The 22995-nt window shown below is 42.6% G+C and overlaps 1 protein-coding gene across 1 annotated transcript; it reads left to right on the top strand.

Moving 5' to 3' along the window:
• Positions 1–1195: 1195 nt before the first annotated feature.
• On the top strand, positions 1196–18544 carry npdc1b (neural proliferation, differentiation and control, 1b). The gene is made up of 9 exons (XM_026188016.2): positions 1196–1551; positions 8115–8279; positions 10865–10954; positions 11045–11239; positions 12882–12948; positions 13942–14023; positions 16354–16433; positions 16537–16636; positions 18041–18544. Exons 1-9 carry the CDS (start codon positions 1482–1484, stop codon positions 18110–18112), a joined length of 921 nt encoding a protein of 306 aa, XP_026043801.1. The 5' UTR covers positions 1196–1481; the 3' UTR covers positions 18113–18544.
• The last annotated feature ends 4451 nt before the right edge of the window (positions 18545–22995 follow it).

Below are 22995 nucleotides of genomic sequence, written 5' to 3'. Positions count from 1 at the left end.
TTGATGCAGATATCAGGGAGCAGGAAGTAATCCAGTCATTTTTGGTTTTAAGAACCATGACTTTTAACAAAGGTCTTCTGAGTAATGCATTACTTTTTTCTGAGTAATGACTCCAACACTGATCACAACAAAGAGGGCAAACACCTCCAACATGCACCAACATGTGACCACACAGCATGAAGTTCATTTGCATGAATGTAATGATGGTGATCAGCATCATCGGGGTGTTAGACCGCACATAACCTGATTATCAACTGAATCATAAGTGATAATGATAAAAGTGATAAAAATAATAATAATAATTTAAAAAATTACTAATAATAATAAAAATAAAAATAAAATTAATAATAATAATAATAATAATAATAATAATAAATAATAATAATAAAAATAATAAAAATAATAATAATAATTTAAAAAATTAATAATAATAATAATAATAATAATAATAATAATAATAATAATAATATATAAACCAAGTGCAGAGGACACCTTATGGCACTAACTTCATGAACTCTTCGTGGAGATGATCCTCTGCGGTGTCCTGGCAGGCCCCCTGAGAGCAGCGAGAGTGGAGACTTGGTGTTGTGGGTGGAGTAAGATGACTCGAGCAGAGCGTGTGTTCAGTCCACGTCCCTCCTTTTGTACCCAGTGATGTGTTTCCACCCTTCCACATGTTTCTGGGATCAGTGTAGTAAAAATCAAAATAACCGTGTAGCACATGTTTCCGGTTTGTGCATTTCCTTGTTGCTTTCATTCCCACCGGATCTCCGGGTGTAAAGATTAAGTCGACTGTGTTTCCTCTATTTCTTTGTATTTGACGGAGATGGTTTAAGAAATTTGTTGAGTGGACATAATGCCCCACATGTCCAATCGCACATTGCTCGCCTGGTTACACCAGGTTAGCTACAGACCATACAAAGGAGTAGTAGGGCCACATTAAGAAAAAACAATATCATTTTGAGATAAAACTCGAAATTATTTAAAAGAAAAAAGATATAGTTACCATTTCAAGACAAACAGCTGGACCCTCTGAGTGACATCATGCTCCAGGCTCGGTTTAACAAGGATTTAAAGGGTTTCTCTTTTTGCACACAAACATTGTGACGATGAGTATAAAAACATGTGATTCTGCATAAAGTGATATCGGACTTTAGACGCGTTTGATGTCAGCGGCAGGTGAAGGCCGTGCAGCGTGCTTGCGTCATAGCCTGGCGTCGTTCTGCCACAGCTGAGCCTCAGCAGCAGCAGCAGGGACTGCTGTCCGGTAGGAGCAGGGCCGGAGGAAAATGCAGACATCCTGCGGAAAACACGCAGAGCAGCGTCCCGACGACACTCGCTGATCCTCGTGTCTTCGCCGTTTTTCGTTATTGCTTTGTCTTCTTGCGTCCCTCTCCTCTCTAAACACCGGAGGATGGGGGAATGATCAGTGCCGCCACCATCTCCCCGTCCTCCGCCTTCGTCTGGTGTCTGTGCCCAGGATGAGGGCTCGTCTGCTCGGACACACGGTGGTGTTCGTTGCCCTTTTGGCGCTGAGAAGCTGCCTGGCAGGTAAGGAGACGCATTTGGAGGCTTTATGAAACCGCGCGGGGCCTCCGGCACTGCGCACCATCACCCTGGGAACAGTTCTCATTGTGGAGGTGCTCTCTACAGAAATCCGTCTATGAGGATGACATCTAATGGGCATATGTTAGCCCAGTGAATATATGAAGCCAGTTACTGTTTGCTCCATTCAGTGTGTATATTGCTGTGTATATTATGGGATTTCAGTCTAAAGTGATTTGATGTTGTCAGCCTGCAGGGACAAAGTGTTTATCCTAACGGGGATTGTCTGTTTTTACCTGCATATACTGATTTATTTGAAGATGACTCAGATGACACTGAGTCAGTAACAGCTGCCGTATGAAAAAGAAGTTAAAGGTGACGCTACAGCATAGCTTGTAATGGTTGCATCATGCTGGTCGTCACTGAGTCTTTCGTTTCCAGGGTTAAGATGTGCACATATGTTTGCTGGGCTGTAGTGCATGCATGCCAGCGCAGTGCAGACAGTGGGGGTGGTACTACAGTAGTTCTGGGGTATTCTCACCCTGTGATGTGTGGTGTTGTGTCAGGCTGGAAGAGCACAACTGCACAGATCCTATTAGGCAGCGAAGAGGAAGAATATGTTTTCCAGGTGTTGTTCCACATGCATTTGTTAGCAAATCTGTTATCTAAACAGAGTTTGTTTGCTGTGGCCTGGAGGTTCTCAGGAGCACATTCCTGATGTCACAGCTGAAGAGCTCCCTGTCACAGACGTCAGCGGCCACGTAGAGTCATGCTGATGACACAGGTCTGAAGTTCCAGTTCCTTTTATAGCTCATATCTATAGATCTGTGATGCTTTTAAAAACAATATACATCATTTAAAAAAACAGCTGTTTCTGTTTCCAGTGGTGGATTAACCCACATTTGGTGCTTTAGTTATTGTGTGTGGCAGAATGGGGGTACATACAGAACTGATCCATAACATATCACAGTCTGTGTGGTCAGTGAAAGAACATGCCGCTCAGTTCACCGTGGTAGCCCACTGTGTCTAATACTTCATGGACAACAATGGTTTTATGGGCATTAATGGCCATTTGTAAATTAGCGCTTGCTGGATGCACAAACAACCTGAACGCCTAAAACGTGCCAGGGATCAGCTGGTGTTCTTATCATGTAGTATCTTTATTCAAACAAAGGTTCAAACGAGTGTTTGTCAGATGAACGAACTGTTAAAAATCTCGGTTCGTTCAGTTTAGACACGTCAGGCCCGTAGCGATGACTGTTGATGAGCTAAATCTAGACTCCTGTTCGGGGTGTTCGACCACAACCTGATTATGGACCGTGCTGTGTGATGGAGACCACAGCTGCTGTCTTATTTCTGTGCAATGTGCTTGGGTAACATATGGGCACTCTGCCTAATGAGTGGGCATTTAAAAAGTGATTTTTGAATAATTAAAGGTTTTCAAGTAAATGTTTAAGTCTCCGTAGCAGTTAATATTCCTAAAGAGGGATGTTTTTGCTGTACTGGAAATAAAAATGATAGAAATGTATTCATTTGCTTCTCATTGCCTGATTTATTTTAGCTTCGTTTTTGTTTGTTTGTTTTTTAGGTATAACGTGTAAATCCACCAGACTGTGTTATGTTTAGCAAACTGTAACAGTCAGAAAACAAAATGCGAACTACCTTTGCACAACTTTATAGAAAGTATGGCGATCCAATCTCATTCTACACATGGAGCTGTTAATGCTTAATTAGGTCAATGCCAGTTTATGCAAGCTGTTATAGTTAAAGACTTACAGTAACGAGGAAATACACCAAGTATGCTGATCCCTCTAAAAAACCCTAAAATATTTTGGTGTGCTGTTTCTTTACTACCCATTTGAGATTTGTAAGATTTTTATCAGAAGAATTCTTATTATATTTCTGTTTTATTTGTAACACATCACATTTTATTATATGTGTTTATTTCTATGTGTGTGTGATTATTAAATGGCCGCATACTCACATACATATTTATGTAAATGAGGGAAGGTAGTCAGGACTAATCTGATTACACTACCAGAAGGAGAGATTGTAGACAGGAGTACAGCTACAAGGAATACAAAGAATTCCACAGGGAAATGGGAACCAACAGGCCAGGAAAGCCACAACACCAAACACCTGCACACGGTCACACAAGTCCTTAGGAACTGATACAGTGGGAAGAACCAGGATCAGACAGAGGCTCAGGCAAGTCCCGAGAAGTCAGCTGAATGCTAAAAACAATCTGCCTGTCGTCAGATACCCTTCATAACCAAGAGGCACCGTCATGGAAGGGCTGGTCCCTGCACAGCATGTCCCACGGGCAGACAGAAGAAGTTATACTGAGAAATCCTACCAGTGGCTGGACTGAAAGACAGCACAGAGGCACTAATCATGGCAGCACAAGCTCTGAGCACAAGATCCATAGAGGCTGGGGTCTATCACACCAGGCAAGACCCCAGGTGCAGGCTGTGTAAAGACGAGACAATCCAGCAGGGTGCATGGCATACATGGAGAGCCATAACATTACTGACTGGCATAGTAATACAGGAACATTTGTGCCGAGTATAGTCCTGGGATCAATTAGCCAGTGACTGACGAAGCCCCATGCCACCCTAAAATCATGGTTGTAAGTGTTAAGCTGACCATCTGTCTGTCCATCTGGCCTAGATACAGCAGGCTGCCCTGACTGGCCCACCAAGTTTATTATGGTAGGAAACAGTTGGTGCTGTTCTCTGATCCCTGTTGGTCTGCAGGTGCACATTAAAAAAATGGTAAATGGCCTGTATTTATATAGCGCTTTTCTAGTCCCTAAGGACCCCAAAGCGCTTTACACATCCAGTCATCCACACATTCACACACACATTCACACACTGGTGATGGCAGCTACATTGTAGCTACAGCCACCCTGGGGCGCACTGACAGAGGCGAGGCTGCCGGACACTGGCGCCACCGGGCCCTCTGACCACCACCAGTAGGCAACGGGTGAAGTGTCTTGCCCAAGGACACAACGACCGAGACTGTCCGAGCCGGGACTCGAACCGGCAACCTTCCGATTACAAGGCGAACTCCCAACTCTTGAATCAAGATCGTTTAAGTGTCTAAACGATCTTTGGGGACTCGGAATTCAGGAATAGAAACCAATATTATTGGCAAACAGATCTGAAGTTCCTTTGTCTTTTAAGGAAACACACTTAGTTATTTTCATCTACGGTGTGTGAAGGTTTGTGGATTCATCACTGACGTCTGAACCTCAGACAAATAGTCAACACAGTCAGAACTATGTGGGACATCCACTCTTCCATTAAGGCCCTTTCTGAAACAGTAAATGTATCAACAGAAGTCCCAGATGTGTCTCTCAGGTGCTATGTAATGTCTTTGCCAGATTGTTTTCCTACTTCTCTAGAATGTTACATTCAGATATAGTTCATCAGCTGCAGATAGCTGTTTAGGCTTGCCACTTTTTTCCATCTATTTATCCAATGTCCTCAGAATACTTAAGCGACTCCATGCCAAGATCTGGCAAATGTTAAGCTAGTGGATATGGAATACCTGACTTTAAAGTGCAATTCTTTTTATTTATCCAGAGGACAGCAATGTAACATTTCGAGTGTTGTGTACATTCCCACCTCTGCAAAGGATGCACCACATGATCAGTAAGCACAAAAACACACATTTGGACAGTGTTCGCATCATTCTAGGAGAATGTAATCACTGGAACGTTTGAAAAAGCACGCCAAAACTGTTACAGTAACATCAGGAAGGCATGCACTGAACCAAGCCTTTGGTAAATCTGACCATGTGACATGTCTGCTAAGATCTGCCTACATCAGACAGCTAAAGGCTAGCCTAGTCACAGTGAGAGCTATTAATACCAGGACAGAAAGTGCACTGGTGCCACTGGTACTCATGTGCTGGCCTGCTGTACCTGGATAGCAATAGAACCTACGCTTTTCCTGGATTACAGTTCTGTCTTCAACACAATCAGACCAGGAAAGTTGGACTTTCTAACCTCCAGAGCAGAGGTGTTCAGGATGGGAGGCAGGGTCTCCTCTGAGCTCACCGTCAGTCTCAGCCCTAAACTCTTCACCCTGTGCGTCCATGACTGTGTTGCCACCTAGCTTGACACTGGCAGGATCGAGTATGCTGATGACACGAGCATCCTGGGCCTCATAAAGCTGCCGGAGGAGTCCAGTTACAGGCACGTCATCTAAAACATCACGGCCCAAACAGAGGAGAATGACCTCTTCAACATAGACAAAACATCTGAAATAAGCGTAAGATTTCAGGAAAAACGCAACTAACTAAAATAAAGAATAAACTGAACTCTGATCGTGGAAAATAACTGAAGTAAAACAAGTGCTTATGTGAAGAGGTGGTACAGGAGTGGACTGACACACGGCTGTGGGGGTCCCTGTGGTACCAACTCTATCATCAGAGATGGTTATCATCCAGGTCACAGCCTCCTCTGAACATCCAGCCTGAGCCGAGCAGAGTCTGATGATATGCACACAGCACGCTTCCATAACAGCTCCTTTCCTACCACAGTATTACTGATGGGAGAAACAAAATAAGGACAGACACACGCACAATCTAATTTAGTTGGTGCAATACACATTTCAACATGCAATACATCTCTAAATGACAAAGGTTTTCTCATACCACAGCGCTCTCTGAAACTACTTGACATGTTTTTTTTCTACCTATGTTTATCTGACCCTGACTCTCAGCTCTGCACAGTATTTTCTATGTACCCACATCTAGTGTATGTGTACAAATGACAAATAAAACACTTTATGTGTATCTTTAAAGGCTATTTGGGAATCATCTTGTTAATACAAAAATTAGTTTTACACATGTTAAACTGTGTGTGTAGACACAACAGCCCTTCATAGTTGGCTTTTTGATGCTTGAATAATTTATACATCACCATTAACTCTGTTAACTGACTTAACACACACAAAAACTGTTTGTTCAGGTGCAAAGATTAGACTGAAACGGTTGAAAAAGCAGCCAGTGTCCATAAAAACGACATTCCAAAGCCTGGAGAGCTGTTGCTTGGGCAGATGTTCCAAAGACAGGAAGTGCAGTGGTACAGACCAGAACATCTGGTTTAACAAGCTGTACCACCACATCTGTTGTATCTGTCTGCTTGTTCATTACACACCACTGTACAGTTGTGTACAATGTTGCTGTTTTTCCCCTAAACCTCTGATGAGAAAGCCTAATTTCTGCTATTGGACACCAAAGAAATGTCAACTTTCACAAATTATGCAAACATGCAAAGCACTTAGCTGTGTCTCAAATCAAAGACATTTCTTCTGGCTTTTTTAACAGTCTGGGCAATGAGCTATTTTATACATTTAGCTCTTACAGTTTAAGTCCAAAGAGTTGTGCTGGCAGACTTCCTTATTTGTCACAGCAGCTTTTTCTTCATCTCATAGAAAAACAGTTAAACATGTGACTTCTTTCACTGAAGATCAAAGTGGGCTGTATGTGGCCCACAGTGTAAAACGACTCTGACACCACTGGCTTAAAGCTCCCTTAAAACTTATCAGGCTAATTGTTAGTTGGAAGGAATACACAAAGAGATGAAAGGGCTTCATTAAGACTTTGCTCAGTACTTTATATTTTTATAAATATTTAGAAAATTAGCACCAAACTGAAGAGAATATCTTGTTTGATATATTTGTCCCTTAAAGACTTTTTCAAAAATATTATTAAAATGCTACAAACAGTGCTTAGCCTCGCACATAGAATATCTCAGAGTACTTTAGCCCGGCTCGTTCAGCTCCTGTGTGGGTTTGTGATGCATAAAGAAAAAAAGTTAGCAGCTTGTTTCCTGATCTGACAGAAACTTGTTCATTTGCAAACAGACGTGTAGTTTCTGTAGAAGTCTGTCAGGAAAAGACACGTTTTTGGGCTCATTTGCTAATTTCATTTTCTGTTGAACACGATGAGATGAGCGTTTTGTAAGGTCCTCATTAGCATTCAGAAGTGTGTAAAACATGCTTCAGGACGGTCCTGCTTAATCACCTGTTTGACAAGTTGGTACCATTGAGGGTCCAGTGTCACTTTGTTGGTTTCACTTACAGATCTCTGCTTGTCTGAGGAGACTTTCTGTCTTTTTTTGTTTTTACACTCAGTGTAATGTAGCACGGCTCAGTTACCGTCACAAGTCTGTCAGAGTAGCTGTTCTCTGTTTCCACTAAGTGAATATTTGTTAGAAATTCAAGCTGCTGGAGAAGAATATCATGTGTTTTTATGCCTCCATACTGGTGCTAACCAACAGAGGAGGCGTCACTCTGTTGGCATGTTAACACATGTCTAAGATCTAAAACATACATAATGAATTGTGTGCTGTTGTAATGATTCTGTCACTAATGGCCTGAGAGAGGATTTCACTGTAAATCCAGGGAGCAAAATGTGACCACTGAGATGCTGAAATAAAAACGTAATTAAAGTAAAATAAAAATTCTAAGTGTAAAATGAAAATAGAAACGTGAGACGTCTTCACTTCAGAGTATTTTGAAAAATAGTGCTGTGCTGTGTCGTATGTTCATGTACAGGTTCTCCTCTGTGCCCTCGGAGTTTAGAATGTGCCCTGGCAGGAAGACACTTCTGCCGGCCTGGCAGCTCCCACTGTGGGCCTTGTCTGCGCCCCCTGGTGGAAAACTCCCGTGGACGCTGCGTGGTCAAGAGGAGACATGCTCCTCACACTCATTCTGTTAAAGGTAGGTGCTCCTACCTCATATTACTCAGACTCTTTTCACAGGATGACCAGAATGTTCTGTATTCACGCAATTAGATTCTGTATTCCAACTTTTAGTGCATATTAGTTCCTGCAGAACATGCATTAACTTTTTGTACAAGATCTTCCAACAGGTAACCTGAGATATAGTAAATATGTGAGAAGTCATGGGAGTCATGTTTGACCAGGACATGTCCTTCAACGCACATATTAAACAAATATGTAAGACTGCTTTCTTCCATTTGTGCAACATCTCTAAAGTTAGAAATATCCTGTCTCAGAGTGACACTGAAAAACTAGTTCATGCATTTATTACTTCCAGGCTGGACGACTGTAATTCATTATTATCAGGAAGTCCTAAAAACTCCCTGAAAAGCCTTCAGCTGATCCAAAATGCTGCAGCAAGAGTCCTGACAGGGACTAGAAAGAGAGAGCAGATTTCTCCTGTTTTGGCTTCCTGTTAAATCCAGAATTCAAAATCCTGCTCCTCACATACAAGGTCTTAAATAATCAGGCCCCATCTTATCTTAATGACCTTGTAGTACCATATCACCCTATTAGAGCACTTCGCTCTCGCTCTGCAGGCCTACTTGTTGTTCCTAGAGTATTTAAAAGTAGAATGGGAGGCAGAGCCTTCAGTTTTCAGGCCCCTCCTCTGTGGAACCAGCTTCCAGTTTGGATTCAGGAGACAGACACTATCTCTACTTTCAAGATTAGGCTTCAAACTTTCCTTTTTGCTAAAGCATATAGTTAGGGCTGGACCAGGTGACCCTGAATCCTCCCTTAGTTATGCTGCAATAGATGCACTGGGTGTTTCTTCTTTACTCACTGTGTGTTAGTAGACCTCATACAATTCTGAAGAATTTCTCAGGTTTTGAACATTGAAACCAGTTTTTCCAGTAACAAAGTATTAAATCTTCAGTTCCTAATTGGTGGTGTGACTGGTGCACTGATGGTGATAGAGGGAATCTGAGTGTCTGTAACATCCATCATAATGGAGCTGCTAACTAAACGAGAGTTTGAGTGGTGTGCTGAGGAAGAGGAGATGAAATCCCTGAGAGTGGGATGATGACCAAACACTGCACAGACCAAAGTCACTCAGACTGTGTGTAGACGTGCAGGTTCTTTCACTCACTGCTGGACTGAGCCTGGCAGTTTCTGGGTTGAAAGTTGAAGTCCGTATTATAAGTGTGGTGTCAGTGACCAGAGAGTGAGGTGAAAAACAATGTAACAAAGATGGGTCATTAACATTTGTTCCATAAATACTAGTACTACATACATGCATATATTGATTAAAGAAGTATTATTAATCTAACTTCTGGATCTGTTATATTGTTGCAAGTTGTGACGTTTGTCTCTCTGTTCATTAATATGGCCACACCTCTTTGGTAGAGTTGGAGAAGTGAGTGCGTACAGACGGTTTGGACAAATGAAGCTCCGCACTGGAAACACGACTGCCTGCAAACAACTCATTTAACCGATTAACAATTTCCTTAGAAGCAGTTCCACATGTTCCATGTTGTCATGTTTCAACTAACTCGTTGTTGCTGGATGTTCACTGTGTGTGTGTGTGTGATGAAACATACTTCATAATGAGGGTGATGCCTCCCAGGAAAATGGCCCAGAAGACCCAGAGCATCTGCAGCCCTCCAACAGTACTGAAGACTCAAAGCCATACATCTCCATGACAACTGCGTGACCACTCCAGCAGAAGGAGGGAGGCCTCAGACTCAGTGAGCCCTCATGGTCAAAGGGCAAGAGCCCTAGAGAACCAGAGGTCAGCTCTCCTGGAGCACTGGCATGTCTCTCACACGGCACACATACAAACATACCGAAGATGCAGGAGCCCATTGCTCCTCCCACTCGTCACTGTTGGGAGTGATATGTTGGGTGCATGTGTTGGTGTATATGAGTGTAGGAGGTGCAAAGGCAGCTTATAACTGCAAACAACAGTGCTATTAAAACTGTGAAGCTGTTCACCCTGTTTACATCAGCACAACTCTGGTCATACCACCTACTCCATACTGTGCTTGGATGTATAAGTAGGAGACAACACGGAGCAGTAGCTGATGATTTTGTGGTATGGGGTAAATATCCATACCACAAAACTCACACACATACACACCCCAAGTCCAGCACCCTGATCCATGAGAGGCCGATCCATGTGCAGTCTGTGTAAAGATGCACTCCCAGGGTGGTCGAGAATGGCCGACCTATCATCCTATTCCAGATACAGACAGACAAAATGACAGTGGTGGTAGACAAACAGAAGAAGACGGCCGTACTGATCGATGCAGCGATACTGAATGACAGCAACATCAGGAAGAAGGAACAGGAGAAGCTGGAGATGTACCAAGGGCTCAGAGAAGAGCTGGAGAAGATGTGGGTGAAGGTAACTGGTCCCAGTGGTAATTGGAGTACTTGGTACAGTGACCCCCAATCAGAGATCTCTGTCCAGAAGAGCGCAGTCCTAGGAACAGCTAAGATACTGCTCGGTGGTGGACCTGAGCTTTAGTAAACAAATGTTTAGATGAAGATGGTAAGAATCCTGGTGTTGTGTTCCTCCAGATAAAGTGAGCCCATACCCTGAGCTCGATGAGGAGATTGACTTTCTCTCTGCAATCATCAGGGAACAGAGACCCGAGTCCTACAGCTCAGGTATTACACTCTTCTTCTTATCCATATTTGCTATGTGACAAAATTCCCTAATGAAGTAATAAATCCACACTCTTTACTTTCTGGTATTAGCCCCATCCTCCCAGGAGATCACATCCAAGCAGTTTGAAGAGCATGGCTACACTCACAGAGCATCTTCTGTGGAACAGCCTCCTACTCAGAGTGTCCTGCTAACTAGCATCGCTTCACCCACCCCTAGAAACCACACTGCCGCTCTGAGCAGTCCCATCATCCTCCGCTACCCTCCTGACGACCATGTCTTCATCAGTAAGTCTTTCTGTCCTTGAGTTAGGACCCAGCTTAATTTCAAGAGAGCTATAGAGTCGTTTTGAATAATAGAACAGAAGACGTCACCTTACAGAGGCCGCTGTGAGGATTCAACTTAAAAACTACTTTTCACCACATGTGTGAAAAAAGTAATTGTGCAGTAAAATGGATAAAGCCGACGCCTCCTCCTGATCTCGCTGTATTTCAGTCTACCAACATTGTCCTGAGTGCTGTGGTGTGTACTTAACACACACACACACACACTACAGGAGGTACCGTTTAATTAAACGAAATCGAGTTTGGGTTTATGTGCTGCTGCAAGAGGCCATGGTGTAAATCAGCGTCCCCAACCCCCGTTCCATGGACTGGTACCGGTCCGTGAGTCGTTTGGTACCGGGCTGGCAGAGCTGAGGCTCAGCAGGACGTTACTCTCAATGTTGTTGGCGCATTTCAGGAGGACGCTGCTGATACAGTTACACAATCACACGTTTATTATTATATTTACAAAACACCACAGTTTTTGTCTTGGTTGTTGTCATTTTGTTGTGTTTCTCTGCGACACCTTAAAGGTGTCCATGAAAATATTGTCTGACATTATACCGTCCGTGGAGCAAAAACGGTTGTGACTGCTGGTGTAAAAGTCTTAATCCAGTTGGACCATCATCATCCAGTAGAGCTCCAGAGAAATAGTTCTTGTCCCCTCCTCAAACTGACTTCCCTCTAGAATCGTGTGTAGCAGAAATGTACACCCGCATTAAAACCACAATCTTCACACATAACTTTTTAAATAAATCACTTTATCAACGTGAGACCTCATCAAAATGATCAAATATGCAATCATTTTCAGGATTTTAATCATTTAAGTGCCAATTTAGATTTGAATTATAAGTTATTCATTAAAAAACACATGAAAAAAACCTAATTATTTCCCATGTACTGAGCATTAAAGGGATGGGCCACAGGTGGGGCTTGGATATGTCAAATATTAGCAACACAGCTCTTTGATTGCATTAGTATCAGTGTCAGATTTTAATTTTTGCACCCTCTGGACACCAAAAATGGACACGCACAGTATTTGCAATAAAATCTTCAAACAAGTGCACGCGTCATTGGTACCAACAGACATAATCATGTGACAAAAATACGTAAAACCAGAGGGGATGATGAGAATTCCCCAAAAGAGATGCTGACTTGGATTTGCTATGGTCGGTGTGGGAGGCACATGCACTCAAGCACACATAATCAACAATTCAGCCTCCAGCCAAGTTCATGGGTTGTCAAATACACAGTTGTCAATAACTCGTCCTGATGTTATCATGGCATGTGTATCGAGTCAAACGAGATCTAAGCCCCGCCTACTTTAAAATCTTGGGACTGAACCTGAGTTTAATGCAGGACACGACAGAACTCAGACGTTGCTGTGATTAGTTCTGCCACACTGCATTACTGTTATCAATGTTGTTGTCTGTGCTGCTGCAGGAAACAGGCCTGACTCACTCACATCTATTTATTTTCAGCTGCTGTCCTTTCAGCTCTTCCCTCATTTCTCCAAGCTTTCACTAAAGGATCATGTCTTACTCTGATGTCTGCAGACCAGCAAACACTTCTATCATTCATGCTGTCTGTTGGTTTCTCCTCTCAGTCATGAGCAGCGTCGTCATTGTGGCAGGTTCCCTGGCACTGCTGGTAGCGTTGGCTTGCTGGGTCAGGTAAGCTTATTATTTTCTCTCTAAGGTGCTGCATAAACCAAAAGGTCCCCACTATCCCTCTCAGGAGTGGACAGGATGGCCTGCAGTTGCACTGTAGACGTATCCATCATCATTATAGTCATTCTGTTAGAGATGCTAAATTGATTGGAACCATTTGATTTACAGTATTTCCATGTAATTTATTGTTTTTCTTATAAATCTTAAAAAGAGATGACAAAGAAACAGAGCTGTTCAATGTGCTCAGAGAGAGAACAGGAAACTGTACGGACAAAAGTATTTGCCAAACGTCTTAATCTTTAATCTCAAGTGTTTTCCTTCCCTTTAGATTCAGACACCGACTGAGCCCTCCAGGCTTACACACACACTTCCTTAACCCAGTGTTTTTGGGTTTTTAGCTGTAAACTTTGCCCCACTCTGAGATCCTAAGCACTCTAGAAGAGGCAGTCACATAGAAGCACACATTTTTATATTTTTCTGAATTGACTTTCCCTCACTAGTCTACCCATCCCTGCCAGTTCCAGGTTTCCCGGGAGTACGTTGTTGGAAACTGTGGACAGTCTTCCTTTCATTACACCACTACAGGATGGAGGTTTTTATGGTCTGAGAGTCATTTGGGTGACACACTACACATACTTATCACTGAGACGTGTTCTGTGAAGATTGATGGAGAAAAAAAATCTATTTTTAAATGAATCTGAAAGATAACAAAATATTGAAACAGACAGTTTTCAGACCTGCGATGTACTCTGTGGTTTCTTAAGTCTTCTTCGTGGCTTGTTTGCATGTAAGTCACAGAGAGCTGAGCTGTTCCAACCATACTGGGAACAACAGAGTCAAGAGCTGCCTCTTGTTGTGAAATTCATGAGATAATGTGTTTTGAACGTTAACTGTCATTGTTAATGTGTTATAATACAACTTATCAGCTCTTTTCAGTCAGCTCCAAATGTTTCACTATGTGTGTTTTGTTGTGTTTATTTTGTTTTATTGTTACAGGTTTCAGAAATATGTTCATATCAATCAGAAAGTGGACTACCCTTCATCTGGACTGATGAGTGCTCAGGCATTCGAGAATTTGGTGAGGAAACGATGTGACTAAATGTTTAGGAGAAAACACACTGAAAATACTTTTCAGTGTCTTTATTTGTCTCAGATCACCACTGCCTTCAATGCTGAGCGATGCAAGGATCTAAACTCTACCACCAATGCTCCACATGCAGTTCATAATCTGAGTGCTGTTTAGTGAGCATAAATGTACACAATGTAAACCCGAAACGCCTTAAACAAAAATCTTAACCTGATGAACTGTATAGAAACAGGAAACACAGGATCTGAGATATTTGGCCCTTCAGTTTCCACCTGCTGCTCACAGGAGCCTCGTCAGAAACGGCCCGGTGAAAGAATTGTTCGCCAGAAGCAGCTCTTAACCCTTCAAAGTCCGACATCGAAGTAATCGCTGGAAAATTCAATTTTTGGAAAATGCTGTAATTATTTGAAGTTTATATTTTTATCATATTTGCTACATCAGACTTTTTTTTGCAATGTATCAAATTTATTCTAAAAGAAATCCAGCAAACTGATGATGTAGAAGCCTCGAAAACTCAAATATATTGCACTTGGCTTTAATGATTTAAATAAGGGAGAAAACAGTAAGGTAACAGTAACTACATAAAAACTAGGCTGAAAATCAGTGAATTCTAAAATGACGACTCTCAATGTAACACTTGTGGTTTAAGTCATCACCAGTGTGTGAGAGATACTGAGATCAGGAGAGGCACCTTCTGTGGGCATCTGTAAAAAGTCATGATGGAGGCTCTGGGAGGGATTGGGGAAAACTGATGGAATTATGAATTCAGAAAAGTACCATCAGATTTGTTCACTGTTAAAGAGACTCCCTGGTGGATGTCTGCCTTTGGTTCTTATTCCTGGAAGCTGCTGTGCTCTGCTGTAGGTCCACTTGCCCTTCTTCTTCTTCTTCTTCTTCCTCCTTTCCTTCTAAGATTGTTCAGTCTCGAGTCTGCCATCGTATTGTTGCTCCCTGGTAGTTGACAGTACACACACCGAGTGGATCTTGGAGTACAGACGATCCCAGTGCGTTCTTCTTTGGCAAATCTCTCAAGCTCCTCTAGATTCGGTACTCTCCTGCTATGGATCGTGATCTTCATTTAATCCCACAGATGTTCAGTGTGATTAAAGTAAAATCTTTGTGCAGGCCAGTCAGGAATGTCCACTTGTTTCTTCTTCCGTTTTGGATTGTGTAGGAAGACAAAGTCATGATCCAGACCCATTTTTTGCTGATGAATGATAAAGGTGTTCTTTAAAAATCTTTATAAATATATGCTTCTTTCTTCACGATTCCTTCTACCTTGACAATATTCCAGTTCCAGCAGAGTATCTGACAGCTAGGATGGTGTAGGTGTTGATTTCCAGGTTATGTTCTTCCCATTCAGCTGACTCTTCAGGAGTCTGACCCTCTGCAGGTATTTGGTGGTTAGAGGGTTTCCTAGCGGCCTCTTCGTGGTTTCCATTTGCCTGAGTAGCCGTCCTCAATGTCTATATGTTGCTTTCTGGTAGTTCGATCCCCTCAGTTCTGTCTACCTTTCCTCTCTTTGTTACCATCCGACTATAATACTCTAGTTCGAATGACATTCCCACGTCATTGTTGTACATTCTAGTGGTGTGATCAGTGAGTCGATGTCTGGTTCACTCCTGCCATACAGCTTGATGTCATCCATGTACAGGAGGTGGTTAACAACTGCTCCATTCTGTAGTCGGTACCCATAGGCAGTCTTGTTAATGATCTGGCTGAGGCCCATACAGAACAGTAGTGGGAGATTTACCAAGCCCCCTGAGCTTGGTAAATCTTGTGCTATTGGCTAAAGCTTGGCCTCTAGTGTTGTACGCCACATTCCTAACGAATTCCTGATGAAGATTCTTAAGGTTCTGTTCTTTCTGCAGTTGTAGGCATTCCAGGATCCATGTTTGGGGCACTGAGGGGATTACTTGTAGTCAACCCATAGTTAAGGTTTGGTCCCTCTGGTGTTTCTGCCAGTTCCTTCCTGGCACCCACTCATGTATTGAGCCATGTGCCTGTTAATCTTAGCCGCTATGATGGAGCTTCCATGTGGTGCTGAGCCAAGTTATGGCCAGTAGTTGGACGGGACTGGTTCCTTCTGAGGGTCCTTGGAATCAGGACTGTCCTGCCTTCAGTTATTGTAGGTGTGTCTCATCCATGGACACTCTGGAGTGCAGTTAGCTTCTATAGCCGGTAGGCGTGAATCATGTCAGCGTCTGGTTGCTGTCCAACTCTTCGGGCTTGAGACTCTTTCTTGCATGTCCACTACTGTGATGGTTACTTGTTCAGGAAGGAACCTTCTCATCTCCCCTCTACCCCTTGTTTACTTCCAGCTTGGGGACAAGAAGCTGGCCCACAGTGCCCAAATGTACCACTACCAGCACCAGAAGCAACAGATGCTCTCCCTGAGAAAGTGAGTCGCCCTCCCTGCACAGACATGTTCATCCTACCTTGGCATGTGTATCTCTATCCTGTCTCGCTGTTATCCTTGCTGAATATTTGTGTGTTCTCCGCAGACACAGGGTTGAGCCTAAAGTTCCTGACTCTGCAGCCTCAACAGATGAGGAGAATGAGGATGGAGATTTCACCGTGTATGAGTGTCCTGGACTTGCACCAGTGAGTAAACACTGCATTCTTATCTCCACATTCAGTAAAAGTTCAACTGTGTCCACTGTGTCATTGTGATGGTGTAATGCTGAGTCAGTGGAATCCATCAACAAGAAATAAGGATAACATTAAGGCATAATGTGGGTACAGATACAGCCACTGAACCGACAGGACAGTTGTGAGTGTGTGACAGATTCCTGACTGATTACAGCTGATGTTTGGCGGTAACGATATTCCCCGCCTGTGATGTGAACGATGCAACCATGAGTAGTAACGCCGCTAAACAGCATTTAGGAAAACTGTTGGTGTGTATCCAAAAGCAGTGTGATGGTGCATCCATTTACACGCTGGCTGCACTGTATATTTATATCTTTTAAATTGGTTCAGGGATTCAGTAAACTCTGACACAACCGGCAGTTCTCACCATTTACACTTTCCCAGTAAGTTATCAGTCACAGTGGAAACGATCACAGTCATATCTGCTTATTTAAGTCGTCTGCCGCTAATCTTAGTGCATCGCTTTTGTGATGTTAAGACTCTGGTTCAAAAATGTTGTGCTGTGAAAGGGACGCTCCGAATCCAGGTGCATGTCCTGCAAATAAGTGTCCAACCTGCAGTATTTAACTAGTTAGCTAGTTAGGCAGCTGTGGGTGTAAAAACTCCATGTGCTGACAGGTAAGAGAGAATTAGAAGTTATTAGCGTTCAACCTGGTCCTAATGAGCGACTGTGCAAACAGCACCCACAGCCAACACTTTGAGATATGACCATGGGAGATTATTTACAGCTGATACTGATTTTATACATTTTCTGTATCATTTCCTGGGATTGTGCAATCAAACCACCATCATCATCATCATCATTGTCATACCCGTCAACCTGAATTTAAGGAATAAATCACACAAAAGTTATGGGAAACTACAGGAACTGTCTGAATAATGACAATGAATAAATAAACCCTTTAATAAGTATTTTAAAAATTATTATGTAGATTATGTCATTTTTATGTAGCTGTCTTAACAGTAGTTTTACTAATAATGTATGGATTGCATAATACACAGCGTGTAATCCAGAAGAAGGTTCATTCAGCACTCACTGTGGCCGGGTTTGTATTGTCTCCAACGCTGTTTCTGTGTGAAGAGCAGGAAGGTTTCTCAGAGATTCTCTATGCAACACTCGACCCTTTCAGCTGCTCTTTCAATCTTTCTGAACTCTGCAGAGTCAGAACAAAGACTTAGAGTCATGAGACGGAAAAGATGGAACACAAAACAAAAAATAAGCGCAAAGATATATGAGAAGCATAAGCAAACTAAGGAATAAACTGATGACATTAAACAATAACTGAACTTCCCAGGGCCAAGACAGGAAGTGTGTTAATCTAAGATCTTCCCCTCTGTCTCTTTCTTCTCCTTCAGACGGGGGAAATGGAGGTGAAGAACCCATTGTTTGACGACTCCACCCTCTACCTGCAGAGATTCCACAAATGAACCTGGACACAGAGACGTTTCATGCTCTAAAAGCAGCACCTGTATGTACAAATATTTACACGTCAGTTTAATTGTTCCAGTGCGCAGATCGGACACATACCCTAAACAGCCAAACTACATTTGGTTTTTCCCGTTTTGTTTACATATTTCTTTACTGTTTATTACACACATATGCAACCATACGTGCTCAGCATTTATGAGCTCACTGACAGAACAGGCTTTGCTTTTATTTCAGCATTTTTAAATGGATGTAATGTTGATATGAACACAACTCAGCTCAGCGACTTCTCTTGTGTGTTATGTACACATTGTTTTTCAGTTGATTTCCGTCTTGCTGACACCATGTCTACATGCATCTGCATTCTTACAGTTCATCCAAGAAATTTAAATATTAGACAAAGATAACACAAGTAAATTAAATGTATAACTGAAGGTGTTTGTGATTAAGAGGGGAAAAATCCAAACCTGCACAGCCCTGTGTGATGAAGCGAGTGGGAATGTGGACTGACGAGACAAAGGTTGAACTTTCTGGAAGGTGTGTGTCCCATTGCATCTGGTGTAAAAGTAACACAGCATTTCAGAAATGGGACATCATAGCAGCAGTGATATATGGTGCTGCTGGTGTGACAGTCTGGGCTGTTTTGCTGTCTCAGGACCAGAAGACTAGATGTGGTAAATGCAAACATGAATTCTGCCAACGACCAAAACATCCTGAAGGAGAATGTCCGACTATCTGTTTGTGACCTCGAGCTGAAGCACATTTGGGTTCTGCAGCAGGACAATGATCCAAAGCACACCAGCAGGTCCTCCTCTGAATGGGTTAAGAAACACAAAATGAAGACTTTGGAGTGGCCGAGTCAAAGTCAAGACCTGAATCTGGTTGAGATACTGTGGCATGACCTAAAAAGGTGGTTCATCCTCGGAAGCTGTTCTGTGTGACTGAATTACAAGAATTGTGCAAAGAGGAGTGAGACACAACTCCCCGACAGAACTGCAGAAGACTGCCAGTTATCACAAACTTCGGATTGCAGCGGCTTAACCAGTTGCGCGCGCACACACACACACACACACACACACACACACACACACACACACACACACACACACACACACACACACACACGTATAATTTGAAAATTCTGTATGAACTCAGATGGTCTTGTGTATTTGGTCTACAGCTGACATTGTGTTTTCATGGTTTTGTGAGCTGTAACTAGTGGCTGATATGTACAGGAGCTATCTTACCTCTCAGTCAGTCAGTGTGGCAGGACGTCCTGAGTACTGTGTCAAATGCACATCTGTTATTCGATTTCTTAATGTGAATTTGTATTTGTTGGGAAAAGACAATGTCATGTATAACACGTTAAACTTGATGCATTCGACTTTTGTACCCATTGTGACGAAAGCAGCGAGGAGCCACACCTTCACGTTCTACATCCCCGCCCAGTTTTACTTTGAAGAGGTCTCGACCTGCTGAGGCGTCAACAAAAATATGAGAAAAAAGGAAAATTACATGTAGCTGTGGACACGTCGCCATAAAAGAAACTTAGAATCAAAGAATCCGAACAAAAGAAACGACTGAGAATATTTTAAAAACGGCGCCGGCCACAGTCCCCAGAAATATACAACTTAAAGCGTCGCAGAAACAGCGTTCCCTTTATGCATCAACAGCTGCAGTGTGCGATTGCAGCCTTTTCCAACATTGAACTGATTCCAAAGCTTTTAAATTTACTCCCTGGGAGATGGGGACATTTTGAAATGTATTCTAGAGAAAGCAGAACATGTGTTGGCACACACTGGATCAGGTTTTCTTTCCTTTGTCAAATCTATGTTTGTGCATTTTACTTTGTCCTGCATAATAATCACTCAAAGAACATGAAGTTTGATTTATGATTTTATTTAAATATTATGGATTGAATATTACACTCACTGTTACGATATTTCCATCGATGCATAAATGCAAACGTGCAACAAATCCTCCCTTTATGATCGTTCAAACTGTTTACCTGCACTGTACAGAGTGTTTCTGTCATTCATCATCATGTAAAGGCCATCCATATAATTCAGCTGCCCGTGTTCCAGGGCTTTTACATTACACTGCATTAGTTTTATCCAATAACCTGCCTACTGAAGGTACAGTATGCAGTCCATGTAGTGGGCTCTGCCTAATAAAGCGCACCGTTATAATCAATGCAGAAATCTCCTTTTCTTTGCAGACTTCATAACGGTCTCTGTCACTAACAGCAGAAACTCTGGATTTTTATGTTGACTGGGCGTTCTCTGCTTTTCCTGTACTAGAGCTGTTCGTCTGACCTGGTTAGGACTTAATATGCACAGCTGCCTTTCTATATATGCTCATATCGCCCCACATAGCTCATAGATATTCTTCATACATGTAGAATGAGTGTCCAGCTGCAAACAGTGAAACAGTCCAGGAAACCTGGATGTAACCGCGTCTCTCAGGAAAGCCGCTGTCTGCGGCTCTTTCTTCATCCTGCTGCCGTCCTCCTCAGCCTGTCAGCACTTCCATACTGGAGGAACACATTAATCTGCACTGGAGCTGCTCATGTTCGAGTGTCCACGTCCAAACTCACATATGTACCAGGGAAGCCCTTTACTATGTTAAACAGACTGTTGAATCCAAACCTCTTAAGCTTGTGCAGCAAAATGAGTCGTTGGATGAGGAATTACAAGAAGAGATGTAATTCTCATGTTGTTTGTCTTTGTAAAGACGTTCTGCAGCTCTGCTTCACCAGTGCTGAGCAAAAGCCCAGCTGGTTGTCTTTATTTGCTCCTTCTTTCTGTGTACAACAAGTCATTCTCTACATGTGAGACTGTTTGAAGGCTAAGTGTTATGATTCTGTACATTTAGGACAACTTCATTACTTCATGTTTAGCATGCTTGTGGATATACCAGAGCTGAAAGAAATAAATATTTATATAATCGCTGTCTGAGTAGTTGTAAAGTGTTTGTTTTTCTTTCTTTGTTGGTTTTTTTGCATCATCTTAATCCAATATTTCATAGGTTAGCAAATATTTCTGTCCAATCTTAATTCAAGGAGGAATGTTTCTCTGGTATGAAACTGAACCCTGCTGTTTCACAAACCTGTACATATGCAGTAAACATGCACTGCATCGACATCAGCACTGTGACAACTATATATTATCTTTTTGTTTTTGTTAATAAAACATTGTATAAAAGTTTAAATATGATGGTTATGATTAAGACCTGAGCACTCTGTGAAAGCCTTACTGTATCTGCTCTGATTACTGATATTCAGGCAAATGCATGGTCTTCCTAAGGGCCTAAACATACTGTAAAACTCGTGAAAGTCTACACATGCATCAGGTCTTTTGAGGATTTGGAGAATATAAAAAGGCTCCACAGCGCCACGTCTGAAAGTATTCCCAGCGTGCAGCTGACCATATGGTCCACAGCTGTAACAACCCAACACATAAAAAAACGCTGTGTGGGTCCGTGGTGCATCACACATGTCTTACTCTTTCAGGTACAGCTTCAAGGTGGTTGATCAGAGCCATCTCAAATTTTGTCAGAAAAATGTAAAGGTGTTACTTTATGTTCAAAGTTGTGAGTTTTAATCCGAGGACATGACCCTAGCATCATGAGAACTTTTGATATGTTGCCATGAAGCATGCAATTTCAGACTAAAAAACAGCGTGTCCAATGTGTACAGGGACTGAAAGTTTCTCGCACCGAGGGTAAATCGAGACTTTACAGAGTCCAGGCCCTCTCCGTGACACTGCTTCAAGAGTCAGAGCTGTGTGTTGAGGCGAGCCTGACTATATTAGCCAGTATCTCTCAACCTCACACACCAGCTCAAGCTTCTTCCATGTCCCAGTAGCCCAATAGATTGGATTGCCAGGGCCTCTGCCGTTGGCCGCCACCCAACACACATTGCACCCAAACCCTATGGTGTCTCCTGAAGGGGGTCGGCCTATCGCAGAGCAGGCCCCATGGGGAAAGCTTCAGCCACCAGGTCCTCTCCGTTGAGCTCCTTCCCCAGGCCTGGCTTCAAGTTGGGGCCCTGGTAAACCTATCCTGGGCAGGATACAGTAGCTCTTGCTTATTCCTCTTTTGTAAGTGTTAACTGAATTGTTTTTGGTCTGCCCCCTTCACCCAGAACCAATTTGCCTTAAGAGACCCTACCAGAGGGTAAAGCCTGACAACATAGGTCCTGGACTCATAGGGTCACACAAACCCCTCCACCATGGTAAGGTGGTGGCATTATTATTATTACTATTCTCATTATTATTATTCTTAAAAACATTTTTCTAATACATTAAGCTGCCAAAACAGCTCTGGCTCGTTAGGCCATGCACACTCATAGGTCGTTGCTTCAAGCCTACGATCACACTCTGAAATCCTAAATATTGGGACGTGGGTGTGTTCTGGGTATTGCCATATGTGATGGAGTTCATTATGCTTCCTACTGTCCAAGAATACTGTTGACATGCTGACGTTGCATCAACACCAGGTCTCAGGGTTTCAGAATATTGCATTTCAGATTGTTGCAATCATCTCTGTGCTGCAGCATAAGTGCACCAGGCTCCAGTTTTTTACCAATTATGTGGTCATGATTGACATTGTGCCTGCAGACAGCTTCAAGTACAAGTGGAAAAAGGCTTCAGAAACCACTGAGCTCCAGGCTCCATGGTACACATACATGCACCCTGTCAGTCCCACAGCTACAGTGTATTTATCTTACAGACATTCTCTGACAATCTGAATGGGAGCAGTTTGTGTCATGGTCCTGCGACCATGACTCAGTGACTTTGTGTTTGTGTTCTTTATTGTTATTATTCTTGGGCTGTTTTGGGATGGTTTGTGTTTGGGATTTTAGACACTGGGTTCTGGGTTTGTG

Source organism: Astatotilapia calliptera, chromosome 12 (assembly GCF_964374335.1).
Source record: "Astatotilapia calliptera chromosome 12, fAstCal68.1, whole genome shotgun sequence".
NCBI classification, from domain to species: Eukaryota; Metazoa; Chordata; class Actinopteri; order Cichliformes; family Cichlidae; genus Astatotilapia; species Astatotilapia calliptera.
The sequence above is the reverse complement of the archived record's forward strand: the minus strand, read 5'-3'. Positions and strand labels throughout refer to the sequence as shown.

Excerpts from the sequence above, each read along its gene's own strand:
- npdc1b (XM_026188016.2), top strand. The coding sequence starts at position 1,482 with ATGAGGGCTCGTCTGCTCGGACACACGGTGGTGTTCGTTGCCCTTTTG. Across the intron at positions 11,240-12,881 it reads TGACGACCATGTCTTCATCA|TCATGAGCAGCGTCGTCATT; the intron begins GTAAGTCTTTCT and ends TTCTCCTCTCAG. Across the intron at positions 12,949-13,941 it reads GCGTTGGCTTGCTGGGTCAG|GTTTCAGAAATATGTTCATA; the intron begins GTAAGCTTATTA and ends TTATTGTTACAG.